General features: G+C 42.6%; 1 protein-coding gene across 1 annotated transcript in view; it reads right to left on the bottom strand.

Annotated features, from left to right (window-relative positions):
- Positions 1 to 14,862, bottom strand: part of MUC2 (mucin 2, oligomeric mucus/gel-forming) — a 181,177-nt gene that overhangs the window by 58,815 nt on the left and 107,500 nt on the right. Inside the window, exons 38-39 of the mRNA XM_069223137.1 lie at positions 9,345 to 9,374; positions 6,475 to 6,903 (exon numbers count right to left, since the gene is read on the bottom strand). Coding sequence (XP_069079238.1) covers positions 6,475 to 6,903; positions 9,345 to 9,374 — 459 coding nt within the window. The remainder of the gene's footprint in view (positions 1 to 6,474; positions 6,904 to 9,344; positions 9,375 to 14,862) is intronic.

Raw genomic sequence — 14,862 nt, 5'->3', positions numbered from 1 at the left:
TCATATTTTAAATACGGCGCACCATGGCAGTAGTCAGGGGACTAGCGTCAGACTTTTTTCTGCTAGTCCGGCGTTTTGCAGGATTAGCATAAAAAATGCTAACACTAATCCTGCAAAGCACCCAGAGGCCCATTGTAACCCATGGAAGCCTCCTTTTAATGCCTGCTCTTAACAGGCATTAAAAGTGCCGGAAACAAATGACGCAAGTAAATCTGTCCGATTTCTTTGTGCCATTTTTTTGGCCCCCCTAATGGCGGGATGCACCCTTCGCATACATTATGCCTGGCACAGGCAAAATGTAGAGCAAAAGGTTACAAAGTGGCGCAATGCCTGCATTGCCCCACTTTGTAAATATGGCGCTGCATTTTTGGCCTTCTAACGCCAAATTAGCTTTAAAAAAAAGTACACATTTGTCGTGCACTAGGGGCTCTTAAATATGGCCTATCCTGTGCTAGATGTTGTGCCTTCCAGAGGGGTGCAGGATTTACATCCTTTGTGGGAGAATCCAGGAGGGTTTGGTTCAGTTCAAGTCATCATGCACCATATGGGTGCCTCTGTCCAAGGATGTACCATCTTGGGAATTGGCTTGTGAATGATCATACTGTCAGGGCGACTCAGATCAGCGGACCCCTGACACTGTGCCTCCTTTTTTTGGAGGTACAGCACTGAGCACTTTTCAAGTGGAATCGTAACCATCTGGAGTCACTTGTCTCTTCGTGCCCCAGACTCAGCATCTTCTGGTGCAGGAGGTGGGGGGCCTAGTAACTTGTTGTGTGTAACTGGAAGTATTGAAGGCGACTTATGTCAACAAGCCCCGACTGCACCTCTCCATTTTAGAAATGCTGAACTTGGCAACTATTTTGTAGCATTGAACTGTCTGGCTGGGTGCCTCCGTGTCTAACGGCAGCCCCAGTGACCCTCCATCTGTGGTTTGCGGACCTCTGAGTGAACTTCCTGTGGGGAGCCAAACATCTCCTCTTTTATTGTTCACCACCTGTTGTCTTTCCTACCCACCCTTGACCCTGAAACATTGAGGCTTGTGGTTTAATGCTGCCCAGTACAGACCTTGAAAAATCATAAAAATTTTACTAAACCTGCAACTCGAGTGGATTGAATAATCTACTCGACTTAACTGCAATGTACTTGACCTGGAAACGGGTCTCAATTTGCGTGATCCTAGGCAAATATTGTTTTTTACATTCGCTTTTTTCTTCATTATCACATATGAGTGCACCTTCAAATATATGAGTTCAGCGTTTCTGCTGTAATAAAAATCCTCTTTTGTTTGATTAAATACACTAAATGTTTGTTCCATGTATAATAAATGTAGCCCACATGTAGGGTACACATGATCCATGCATGACTTGCCTCTTAGTTTACTAATAGCTTTTCCATCAGGGCAGGAGTGTTTCTGAGTTTATGTTTAAACACTCACTTTTAATAAATATTTTACTAAATCATGATGTGGTAGTGCATCATCATTTACAGACAGTACATTTCCAAGAAATGTCCAAAAACCTTCTCACTAACTTGCAACTTTACTGATAGAACTATATAGTGCATTAACAATAATCTGGGGAAATTGGGTTTCAGAAAACATTTAGCATTTGCACATCACCAAGTAAAGTGTTCTGACTTTTTTCCTATCCTATTAAAATATTTTTTTCATCACACAGAAGTACGAGAAATGGTCTTTCCCAGCTACTGAAATATATTTTGAAATGTTTGTAAAGTTGACTTAGTTATATAACTGTTGTGTGTTAGGAAAAATCTGATACCAAAAGTCTTTCATTTCACATAGGTCAGACAGTTCACCTTTCCAAATCTTGGAACTCTGCAGCCACAAGGAAAATAATGTATATTGCAAGAAGACAAACTGACATTTGACTGCTGTTTCTGAACACAGGGCAAATGTGACAAGAATAAGATTACAAGACAGCTTAGTTGCTAATTCAGTTTCTGACTGAACAGAACACCTGTTCTTTGTCCACCTGCCAGAAGGGATCAAAACCATGCTCATGCTCCGGAAGATCTTCAAATGGATCCCAACCGAATCCAAAAGAACAGTCACCCAGGCCCTCGTCAGCAGCCGGCTAGACTACAGCAAAGCTCTCTACGCCGGAACCACCACCCTGGTACAGAAAAGACAGCAACGCATCCAGAACACCTCCGCCCATCTCATCATGAACACCCCCAAACACAGCCACACCTCCGCTCTACTGAGAGACCTGCACTGGCTCCTAATAGACAAGAGAATCACATTCACTCACGCACACCTACAAAGCCCTTCACAACGTCGGACCAGAATACCTCAACTAAAGACTCCACTTCTACACGCCCACCATACGGCTCCTCTTCGCCAACCTCGCACTCGCCACCATCCCACACATCTGGAAGGCCACAGCCGGAGGAAGATCCTTCTCCCACCATGCCGCCAAGACCTGGAACTCCCTTCCCATCCACCTGAGAAGATCTCCCACCCTATCGCAATTCAGAATGGACCTTAAAACTTGGCTTTTCACCTGATCCCCTCTGTTCCTCAATGGCCTCACACTGGCTTCTCCTCCCCCAGCGCCTTGAGACACTAGCAGGTGACCAGTCGCGCTTTACAAGTATTATGATTGATTGATTGATTTTGGGTGGAATGGAATCTAAAAATAGCCCAACCTCATAAAATAAAACTGCCATAGGAGATTTTTCGAGTCCTGCAGTAACAGGAAAAGGTTAATGCCATCTTTGGTGCCTGGAGGGGTGGGATAGCTGAAGTGGGTTGGTGGGTGAGGGGTAGGTTTGGGACCCAGGGTGCTTGCATACACGGTGTCATCCACCATTCAGGTGTCAGGGCACCGCATCAGGGTGCGGGGAAGGAGTGCGTATGAGTGAGTGTGTGCACACGCTGGCTGATACCCGTGGCACTGCACGGCGGTGCACAGTGGATGTGCAAGAGTGAGTGTGGGTGAATGTGAAGGCAGTACCATGGTGCTGCTGGTCACATCTATCCTGTCAGGAAGTTCTTAGAGTTGACATTGCATCTTACTAGTGCAGCTTCAGCCGCAATGCTACGCAGAAGTGTTGAAAACCTTGTATGTGCATTTTGCTGCTAACGATGGGAATCGGGGTGCACCCATAATTTATGTGTTACACTGATTTGGGGGAATTCTAGGGTGGGTCTTGTGCTGACAATGTTTGGCACCTTATGTGAGTGTGGAAAGGGAATGTACAGTTTTTCTAATGTGTGCATGCAGTACACCTTGCCTCTGTGATAAGCCTGTCTGCTCTGTGCCAAGCTACCCAAGGGTGAGCACAGGTTATACAGTAAGTGTAATCACCCGCCCTTGACAAGAGTGGTAGGTTCTGCCTGGCTGGGGTTCTCCTTTAGCCAACCAGAGTGTGCTGCCTTCAACACCAGGTAAAAGGTTATCTTGTTGCATCATGGGTGCATTCAGGACTCCCAGTTATAGGCTGAAATTCAGGAAGCCTTGTTGTTGTACTAGGAAGGCACCATTGTTTCCCACTCATTGTCACATTTTCACTGAGAATAGGCTTTTTACAATAAGTATGGCTTTATTTGGTGCAGCTTTGCCATGCTGTTACTAAGGCAGGCATTTTGCAGTGGACACAACTAACTCATGCCAGCATGTCTTTAATATACTTAGGTAAATAAAAAAATATAAATTCCTGTCATCTCCTAGTAGACACATTGTTGGCCACTTCTTGATGGGGTACAAGCAAATAGTGAATGAAACACCACTGGCATGGAATAAACTGCCAACATCGAATGGGTTTTTGTTTAGCCATCTGCTCTACGTAGAATCGAGGATGGCTTTGTAATCTTCTAACTCCCGACTACATTCCCATTCACCTACTCACTATGATGTACGCAGGGTGACTTACTGCCTGATCTAGATTTTGACAGATGGGTTATTCCATCACAACGGTGATGGATAGCCCAACTGCTGAAATCTAAATCCCAAAGGATATGATTCGATTTTTATTCCGGCGGACGGGCTATCCATCACCATTGTGATGGATTAATCCATCTTCTGAAATCTGAATCAGGCCCTTTGTGTCTACCAAAATGGCTTGACATTTGGAGCAATGTTCCATGCAACAAAAAGGACCTTCAGCAAAATGCACTGAGTTCCTGCATTGGCAGGATTTACAGCTGTGGTCTCCTCCCTTGGTGGTTTATTCAATAAAACTACAGCACCGGTAAAGGAGTAATGGCTTGTCAGCCTTTCCACTTGACAGTGATTTTAATGGCTGAGAGGGAATATGGCAAACAGGGAAAAACCGTAAGGAGAGTGTTTAATGCCTTGGAACACTAAGGATGGAAAAGCACAAAAAGAAACTGTGTCGGATTTCCTTGTTGAGACAGAGCAGCAAGGAACCTTATTGCAATCCAGTAAAGTGCCTCACATTGGTTACTAGAATGCAGTTTAGCTAGCAATACTGCTCCTGCCAGGCGGCCCTGATTAGTCGAATATTACTGCTGTGAACATCTCCAACAAAATTTTAGGAGCCATAAGGACGACTAGGACGACCAGGAGGACACAGCGACACCTCTCGTGGAAAGACAAGACTTACCCAGAATGAATAAATGTCACACAGAAACAAATCAGAGAGTCAGGACAATGCATGATGAATTCCCTCAAACAGGATCAGAGCCCCAGAGGAGGTCTTTTCAACATCACTCCAATGGCAGTGCAATGAGTTTCTCTATTCTGCTTGTCAGGAAGCCCTACACATGCCCATCCTTACTGTTCCTGACTATAATCCACCAGATCAGCCATATAGACTACGGACTAGGATGACAAATGAAGGCTTTAGCTACAATATAAGTAACATGCCTATGTTGACATCTGGGAAGCACTAGTCCGAATCATATTAATTTTCTTTTAGTGTTTGCATAATCACTTACACTGTACAACAAATTCAATAGTAAAATGCATTATCAAATAAGCCTTACATTACAGGAGTGTGCGGATTACGCCGGTGAGGAAACAGTCTAATGCGACAATATTTTTGAACAAATGTTGCTGCAAAACATCAACGATAATATATCATAGCCACGCATGAATTTTCGTTGGTGTTGTGCCCTTTTCAGTTCTTTTCATTTGGTTGGTGGAATATAACCACCTCCCAATAAGTCTACTGTTTCCCTTCCTGTTTCACCTTGCTGTCTGTCACCCCACCTTACCACCCTCACACACCAGCAACGAGTAGTAAGTATATCTTATTCCTCCACCTGCCCACTTACATCTCACAGCCATTCAGGCCCATTCGGAATTCCTACCCTACTTTCATATAGCTCACTGATGCAATACTGCGTCAGTGAGCAATGGAAGGGAGGATGGAAAGCTATTTAGACAAGTCATAGAGAGGATATGGTTAAACTACCCTTTCCATTGTCTCTTGCCTCTTACCCCACCCTCTTTTCTATGTGCCTGCAGATGGTAGGTTTAGACTGCAGGAAGGAGTGTGGTAGGCATGCCAACGCAGCAGGAGTGAAAGGGGTGGAACTGGGGATATCCCTCTCTACAGTCCCTAGCATGAAATACCATTACTCCGGGCTCCATTACAACAAGTTTTCTAATCCCACACCAGTAACTCTTGTACCTCAAATTACCAAAATTTACAAGCGCAACAGTGATTTTCCCTAAGGAATGGAAAATTACAATGAGAAATGGGAATTATGCAAATTATTCTAGTGACAATTCGTCATTTCTCAGGCCATTCCTCTCTGGTGAGTCATACTGGGAGAACGGAATTAAGTCAATTTATACAGAACAGCTGTATTCCTGCATTCCTTGTAATTCCCTTTCAGAAAGCACACCGTTTCAGACAATCTGGGATTACATGTACTCTGTTATGAGTACTAAGTTAACTTCACTGAAATAATCGTTTTTTTTTTTTACTTGTCAATGTTAGTAAATCACAATTATGCTTCAGATGCCAACGGGAGCCATCAGACAAACATGACCGTGAAAGGTCTAATGGAAGACCTTTAGCTCTTGCAGGCACAACCACTATAGGATCAAACGTATCCTGTTGCAAAAGATTCAGCGACCACTTGGTTATACAGATTAATAAAGAGATTGTGAGCCTTCAGTCCTATGTGAGTGCTGCAGATGAGCCCCTATTGCAAACCAGTGAAGGTCAGAGACTAGTAATTATTACATGTATAAGTAAGCAGCATGTCTCAATATTCTAATGGGCGTAAGGCAAGATCGAAATCTCTCTCTCTTCTGCAATAAGAGCAGTGGATCTCTTCTGGTGAGTTTGTTACCATTCTCCAAACTCATTGATCTCTGCTCCCGATCTCTGCTCCCGTATTACTGCACTAAGCCTGCCAAAACTGGTCAGTGAAAGGTTCACTTATTCAGAAGCAGAGCTAATAAACCAACTACTTCCTTCTCTTTGCCTCACAGTATGAAAAACTCATGATTTGTATGGAAATGTGTAATACTTTACCTGGAGGAGTAGTTGTTGTAGGTTTCGGAGGCCAAATTTCTGTGGTTTCTGTGGGACAGGGAGTGGTGGTCGTGACCTGTGTGGTGCTGGTACGAGTGGTTGTGGATCCACAAGGTATTTCCCGACAGCAGTAAACACTGATCTGGTAGTTGTAACACATGGGCATGAAGCCGACTGCAAACTGGTCCTTGTTGCGACAGATCAGGCCCATGGATGCATTACAAGTCACCGTCTGTTGCAGATCCTCAAGGGGTGTGTCTGGGAATCTCTCTGCTCGGCATGTGATGTTCTCTGGTGCCTCACAGATGTCAATACCGTGTTTTCTGATCTCATCAAAGGTTTCAAAGTCTCCTCCTTCAGGAGTAAATTCAGGGTAGCTGACATCGATCCATTCAGTCCATTCACAAACGATCCCAGGTGTACAGATGGCTGCAAGACAACATGAAAATGGTCAGCCATTAAGGAATGCATCCTATATTTAGTCTCTCTTGTTGGTCAAATTCAGTGGCACCATAGGAAGTACATAGAAATGTGAAAAGTGTATATATTTATTATATATATATATTGTTGCTTAACAGTTGAGCCGGAGTACTGAGGCTTGCAACTATGGCGGTCCGAACATGAATCCGGAAATCCAAACAATTACAACAGGATAACCTCGTAAATCAAAGGGAATGCCCAGACACCTTTGGAATTGCGTGCATTCTTTTACTAAAGCGATACTTTAGTAAAAGAATGCACGCAGTTCCAAAGGTGTACGAGCATTTATATATATATATATATATATATATATATATATATATATATTACAATGTTCTAACCTTCCCTTTTAAAAAAAATAAAAAATATCAATATAATAGTGTTAGTGGCCATGATTCCAGTGTTTACCCTGAAACAAGTATATTCTGTATCCTCAAATTGTTTATTATACACCACTAAACTGATTTTAGAACTTTATGAAAAAGAGCCCTGGTTGTTCCTGGAAGCCCTGGAGCTCAGAACATTGTATGAGCAGTGAATTAACCTGTTGCAGGCAGTATACAATGTGCAGGCTGCACTGTCCTCAACTACCACTCTAGCTGTTACATTGGTTTTGAGGCTTTGATAAATACTGAGAAAAGATTCAGGGCCTGATTTAGAGTTTGACAGATGGGGTTACTGTCATGATCCCATTATATCCTATGGGTATTGTAATATGGTGAATGGGATATCCGTCACGTTTATGAGGAAGTAACCCCTCTGGCAAACTCTAAATCAGGCCCTCAGTCTTCTATGTTACTGTAGAAAGGATTCAATACGTAGTGTATTACACTGAGCTTGGTTCTGATACTATGTTTCTGACACCATCTAGTGGTTTATGTGATTCCAGTAGCTTGCTCAAAGACTTCTTCTTTTGGCTTCAACCAATAAAATAGACTGGGTCTTGGTTATGGTAAGGGTACTAGACACCTGAGACAATTCATAGATTAATAATGGAGTGCTGGAACAATTTCCAGATTGTTGATCATGTCTACCACATAGAAAAGTCCTTCAAGTCAAGATGACCCAGAGTGACTGAGGTGATTGACATCATCTGAATATCACACAACGCCTCTAGGATCATAGTGAATTTAGCCCTAACTACTGATGAATCATGGAATCATGGACCTACTCTGTAGTTACCTTCAGCTACTTAACAGCACCATATAAAGTGACAAGCACCCGTGCAAGAAACCACAGAGAGCATGTCCCATGCAAGAAGCTGCTCCATACATGAAGGGATCTCTACATCATCCAGCAACTACAAATTAATATGTTTTGGGTGGAATGTTTCCTACCACTACCCTATGCAGTGGAATTCCAAGAATTATCTGGTAGACACACTTAAGGGCAGTTCAAAGAGGGTTTCTGGGATCAAAAAGATTTTGGTCATTTATGATAAGCAAGGGAAAAGAGAGGTGGCTGTACTGAGATCAGAGGCATATAAAATTAATGAGTACCATTAAATAATAAAAGAAAGCTTTGATCTGCACTGCAATATCCTTTGGGTACAATTGTCTCTTTGTCCTAAATCCCACCACCACATGCTGCACTGTTACATTTACAACAAACTCAGGAAATCCTAACTACACACAGTGGGCATCGCCTCAGCTGATATCCAGCAGAAGGTCCTGCTTTATATATACTATATTGGCCTCTGTCACCGCCTGGACAATCCAAAAGTAAAATTTCATGAATTGCACGAGCAAGAAGGAAGACCAATACTACAAGCAATCTGCGATCTTGCCAGATCATGGTTCCTCCTCGCAGGAATCTGAACCCATACATTCAAGGTCAATGCCTACAATAGTGCAAGTTCTGCACCCACTTTCAGGAATCCATATAGGCATAAATGATACCATGCTCTGCTGTCCTGCTATGTGAAACAACTCAGAGCTATAGTATTAAATGTCAAATACATTGCCTTGCACTGTTAGTTACTGAAGGAACCACTTAACACTTGTATTGCATGTGCGAGACAATCCCCAGTGCTGTGACATTGTGGTGAAGCTCACATCGCTCTGCATAGGTATATTCGAAGCAGCATGACATACAAAGTCACCCTTGGAACTCCCCAAATCCGTGCATGAAATCTAGTGTTCTGCATTCATATATCTCACAAGAGCTTTTGGAGTTCACTTCAAATGGAGGACAAGGTCTCACTGCCTGAAATTGTAGCAATCCTGAGCATCTACATCACGTATCTGGTGAGGCACTTTCTTTTTCACTCAGAACTCGAGCAGCATGCTAGCACAGTGCCCAGAAGCCATGACAAGGATGATGCAGTGCTGCATAACAACCGGGCAACATTACAAAGATATACATTCTGCGAAGAAAGGTACAACACTTACTTGAAGGTGTGGAACTGGGGGTGGTTGGCTCTTCAGCAAAAAGACAGAAAGAGGCAAAATTAGTAAGCAGTTCAGATGCAGCATATAAAAGTTACAAGAGAGCCAAAGGAAGAGTACGTTTCCTAACCCCCATGTTCCTCTTGCCACTAACATCTTTGAAATTCCTGAATGGCCCTGGATGGTCACTGCAACCAACAAGTCTCTAAGGCGGAATTATGCATGCCTGATTCAATCTAACCTTTCTTATTATTAGTTTCAGAGATTGTATTTCATGCTGCACTTTTGACTTCCTCAACGTTGGTCTCATGACGTTTATTTCCCTTATGGTTCCAAACAATGTTATTAAATATATCATCACTTCTCTTGTTTGTTTTTCTTTTTACTTTGTTATGTAGTATAAGGCAGCTTTCTATAGACTAGAATACAAACTACCTGCATCGCTTCTTTGCAAGCTGAAGGTGTCAGGCAATAAAACATATTTCAGCCCTTTGTTGGGAGAGATAGCAGTGTTTTCTGAATAACCCGCACGCTATCTCTGAAGTCACACACCAAGCATCCTATTTAATTCTGCTCTTACTGAACCTCTGTGTGCCTATCACTGACTATCACACATCAACAAATCCCTTCCATCCACAATGGCATCTTACATATTCAGCTGTTGAACAACCATCTGCATCCTTTATGCCGTGGCACATTCACCTTCTTTGTCACCATCTTTTGTCTCGTCTGCATCTGCTCCACTTGTTTCTCTTTTAAAAAATGTCTCCCCCACATGTCCAAATTCTCCTCCACCACTTTATGATGCTATTTAGCAATCACCACATCACCAACAAAGCCTCCAGTGGCAGTATTACGAAAGAAACACTAGAGTGTGACACTCCAGGTAGCCAGCTGTGGTCACCAGGCACGTTAAAGGTTCTGGAAGGGAGGTGCATGCTTACACAGACCCTTCAGGAATACACATTTTGCACCTGCACAATGTGATGGTGTAGACAAATGCAAATGAGGAATTGCAATTTCCCATGAACCCTCGGAGCCACAAACTAAGAATTTACCATGAAGGATTTAAAGAACAGTTTATGACCATCCTAGGACGTCATTTGTGGGAGACACTAATGATCTTAGGAACCCAAGGGGCATGTGCTACCACAGGCTCTATCACCTAAGGGGCAGAGAGGCGTGGCACTTCTTTCCAATTGAAGGCTCGGGTTATACCTTCAAACACACTAGCTCAGCATGTTTGTGCACCATGCAACCTTAGCTCTAATGGAGGCCTTCAAGCACTTTCACAAAGGTATGACTTCTATCCTGCAGACAAACATGCATCAACGCTGCTCACCGCAGTCATTATTTCTCTGCATATTCCAGTGTTGGCTCTACCACCATCAGATAGTTCATGCATTGGAGAGAGCGCATCTTTTTGCAATCAGGTGGAGTCCTGCATTTTCTTCCTTTCACAACCTTTGAAGTTGGGCATCAGAGCAAGCTGGGGCGGTCAGACAAGATCAGTAATCCAGCTCCAGACCTCCAACGCTCACACTTTTCTTATCTCGACATGTATAAATGTGTATTTTCTAAATGGTCTTTAATAGTTCTAAATATGCTTTAGGAATGCATTGTAATTACTTATCTTAGTTGTACCTCTCACCGTGTATGATCTTATCTCTATGTAAACGATTAAATCAGTATTCTAATCTCCTGCAATGCTACAATGTTTAATACTTCCAACTGCAGAGCTTTCAAACAAATGCATAGAATAAAACAGACAAATAATGTCCTTGTACTTATTCCTGCTAAGCACTGCGCGGACTTTTGTAATCAGATGTCGTTTTAGGTCTAGTTTTGGAGAGAATTTTTAGCAGGGTTATCCAAAAAATTCATACATAGGAGGTCATTATGAGTCTGGCGGTCAATTGACTGCCAGTTTCTCGGTGGTAGTCGGACCACCAGTGTCTGGTGGTTGCAGCGGTCCTAATCCGCCAGGGCAGCGCTACCCTGGGGATTGCAACCTTGTTTTTTGCCAACGATTTCATGGCAGTAACACCGCCATGAAATGACTGATGGAGAACGGGTGCATGGGCTCCAGGGGGGCCTTGCACTGCCCATTCACTTGGCCAACACCCTCTCATTGTGAGTTGCAGACACTGAACATTGCAAGGGTGCTGGTGCACCCTGCATCCTACAGCATTGCTGCCAGCTCGAATACGAGCCAGAGACATTGCTCAGAGACAGAGACTTAGGTTTCCACCTGTTGACCTTGTGGAGACGCAGCCACTGTGGCAGCAACCTCCACGTTGGAAGTTCGTCACACGGGTAAAACCATCTGCCGAACTTGTAATGAGGCCCATAGTGTACTTATGTAGAGGGGCGTTTTGTCAGTGGGCTTCGTTCATTGTTCTGTTATATTGTCTTTTACATTTTGCTTGTGCCCACCACAGCAATGCAAAATGAGGCACACTTTACACACTGCCTTCCTTCACTTTGACTGACTGCACAAAGCCTGTACTCAATTTTCACATGTGCCTATAAGTTGTTTTCAGTGACACAGATGGTTCAAAGTATGTTCTTTTACATTATTTATTTTTTATATTAACTTAAACGTGTGTTACTTATTTTCCCTGCATTGTGGGTACCTAGTTAAATGATGATTTATTTTCCATCTTCTATTTTAGGTCTGCCATTAGCTAAGATCTTTTCATTTTACTAAATGTATATTTGTAATATAATTACTTTAAGGGAATTTTAGCCGGCTCTCTTCATCCAGTGATCTATTATTATGTCATTCACATTTTTTCTGCCCCCTACACAATCCAAAGGGGGCAGTAGACCAGCCTACTTCAGCCATTGGCTAAATGCACTGGAAGTGATGACATTCTGTGCTTTCACAAAGAATGCTTCCTAAAACAAAGTAGTTCTTTTCAGTGCCAAGGATTACTATGCAACATGTGCTTCTGGAAACCAAAACATATTTTTGCATTTAGCCAATTATTTTCTTTTAGACTGATGTGGGCCAGCAGTTTCTCCAGCAACAAAGTTTTGCAAAAACCATCACAATACAAAAGAAGCATTGACAAAACTCCCATAACATTTTTTCCATGCGAAGTACCCATTAGCACCCTTTTCCCCCACATGCTGGGGATTCTAAAGATAGATAGATTTTGGGGATTTCCCCAGTTGGAACCAAGAAAATAGTCAAAATACAGTCAATTTATGACTTTTTTGGTGGGAGGTGGGAGAAAGTGCTGCTAAATAAAGCACATTTGTTTAAAAAATCAATCCACAAACAGTTTGCTATTCTAATATCACTGTCTTCCTAGCTTTCAAAAAATGTCAACTAATCAGGGCTGCAAGAAAATCTTTTTAGCACAGTTTGTTTCATTTTTCTAAGTGGTAGTCATTTTCCTAATTTTTACTGTTTCTGTCTATTTACATTTTGGAGCAGAAACTGGTGTGAAACACATGGATAAACCTAGAAAGCAATGCATTTGAGAAAAGTATACAAAATTCTAAATTTAGAAAGATGTCATTTGTGTAGGTTGCTTATGGTTTTCCCACCGAAAGTAAAAATAGTGTAATAAAAAATAGAAAAATATTGGAAATAAGGGAACATTATTTTCACTGTATTGTTTGCTCTGTTGGTCTATTCACAAACGTTATATACAGTTAAGTACTTCGAGCTTGAATGGTGTCAGAGTAATGTAATGCTATTTGGATGTCCCATAACATACCATATCCTGAGTCAACAACTGAAGTGCAGCTTATTATGCTATTTCATGATATTTCATTTTATACCAATCATGCACCAATTCATGTGCAAAAATTTTATCAATAAAGAAGGGGGTATGATGGAAAACTATGCATTTTTTCCATGTGCCCAAAATATTGAGCTTAAGAATAGTGGTTATGAGTACAATCATGCATGTGGGATAATCTGCAAAAAGCGTTCTTTCTTGCGCACTGTTTTAATTTTAGATGCCAAAAATGAAGATAGAGTCTATAGATAATGATAGGTGGTCTTCTGCTCTGTATTTCTAAAATTGTCAGGATTGGCTTACTGACAATGCGAGAAGTCCCAAAATTGAACATGGATATACATGGAGTTCTTGCAATGAATATCAACAAGTTATGGCAATCTGGGTAGCTGTGGAACGTGAGTCTGGGAGTTGCCACCATCCATGGAAACCTACCGAAAGTCCTAGATTGTGTGACTTGCATGGGCATCATTACATTTTCTTGTCCAGATTGAGCCACAAACCTCATAATTTTGCTAAAATCACACATTTTCCTCACATTTCTTTGAGGGAAAGTTTTGGAATCTGTGGGGAGCCACAAAATTCCTACCACCCACCGCTTCCACACTTCTACCAATAAAATGGCACCTCACTTGTGTGGCTGGGCCAATCACCCGTGAAACGCCCTAAAATGCAACTTGGAAACATCAAATGTGGTTAGCCACTCTGTTTGGGCCCAGGTGTGGTTGCCACCCAGGGACACCTAGTAAACCCAGATATTTCTCACAACTAAATAATCAGGGTAGTCCAGGATGGTGAGAATTGTGTTTTCTTACTCAGACTGCCCAGCAAACCTCAAATCTTGGTGAAAATTGCACTTTTCCCTTACTTTTCTGTGAGGGAAAGTTCTGGAATCATTAGGGATCCAAAACTTTCTACCACCCTTCATTCCAATACTTCTTACACATATGTGAGGTAAACCTTTGTTTTTTAAAACAGAATTACATCTGAGGCACAAGAGATGATGTTCTCTTATGTCTTGACTTTCTTTTTTTTTTTTAGAAATCTTTCTGTTCTTGTTCCAGGTGGGTTTTCAGGTTTAGGGCCTCATTTACAAGGGCATTGCACCACCGGAGAGTCACTTGTTTTGATGTTCCGGTGGTGCAATGCCCTGCTTCATATTTACAAAGCAGCGTTAAATATGGCCTTTTTACACGCATCACTTTGCGTGAAAGGGGCCTGCAATGGGTGTTGCTGAGGGCCTTCCACTGCAACACTGATTGCATTTTGATGCTGTCCCAGAATTATGATAAATCGGAAACCTGAGGCAGCTCCAAAAACGAACACCACCCCAGGAGCGGCGTTAGAGTGGCGCAACAAGGAGAAATAGTTTTATTTCTCTTTATTGTGATGCACACATAGAACTAGCAAATTGCCATTATTGAGTTTTTATGTACAGGAAGGGACTCCTACACATCCCTACATTTCTGAAATGACGCAACATGATGCTGCAAAATTTGCCGCAGGGCCACGCTGCGCCACTTCTTTGTAAATGAGGCACTTAGTGTGATGGACCGTTCATGTGCACTGCATTAAACCAGCTAAATACCACACCATTGTACCTTACTGCAACGTGAGTGCTTGGTTTCACCAAGATTTAGGGGGTCATTCTGACCCGGGCGGGCGGCAGAAGCCGCCCGCCTGGCGGGAACCGCCAAATGGCCGCTCCGCGGTCAGAAGACCGCGGAGGCCATTCTGACTTTCCTGCTGGGCCGGCGGGCGCCCGC

The sequence above is a fragment of the Pleurodeles waltl genome, chromosome 3_1 (assembly GCF_031143425.1).
Source record: "Pleurodeles waltl isolate 20211129_DDA chromosome 3_1, aPleWal1.hap1.20221129, whole genome shotgun sequence".
NCBI lineage: Eukaryota > Metazoa > Chordata > Amphibia > Caudata > Salamandridae > Pleurodeles > Pleurodeles waltl.
This window is presented reverse-complemented; position numbering and strand designations above follow the sequence as displayed.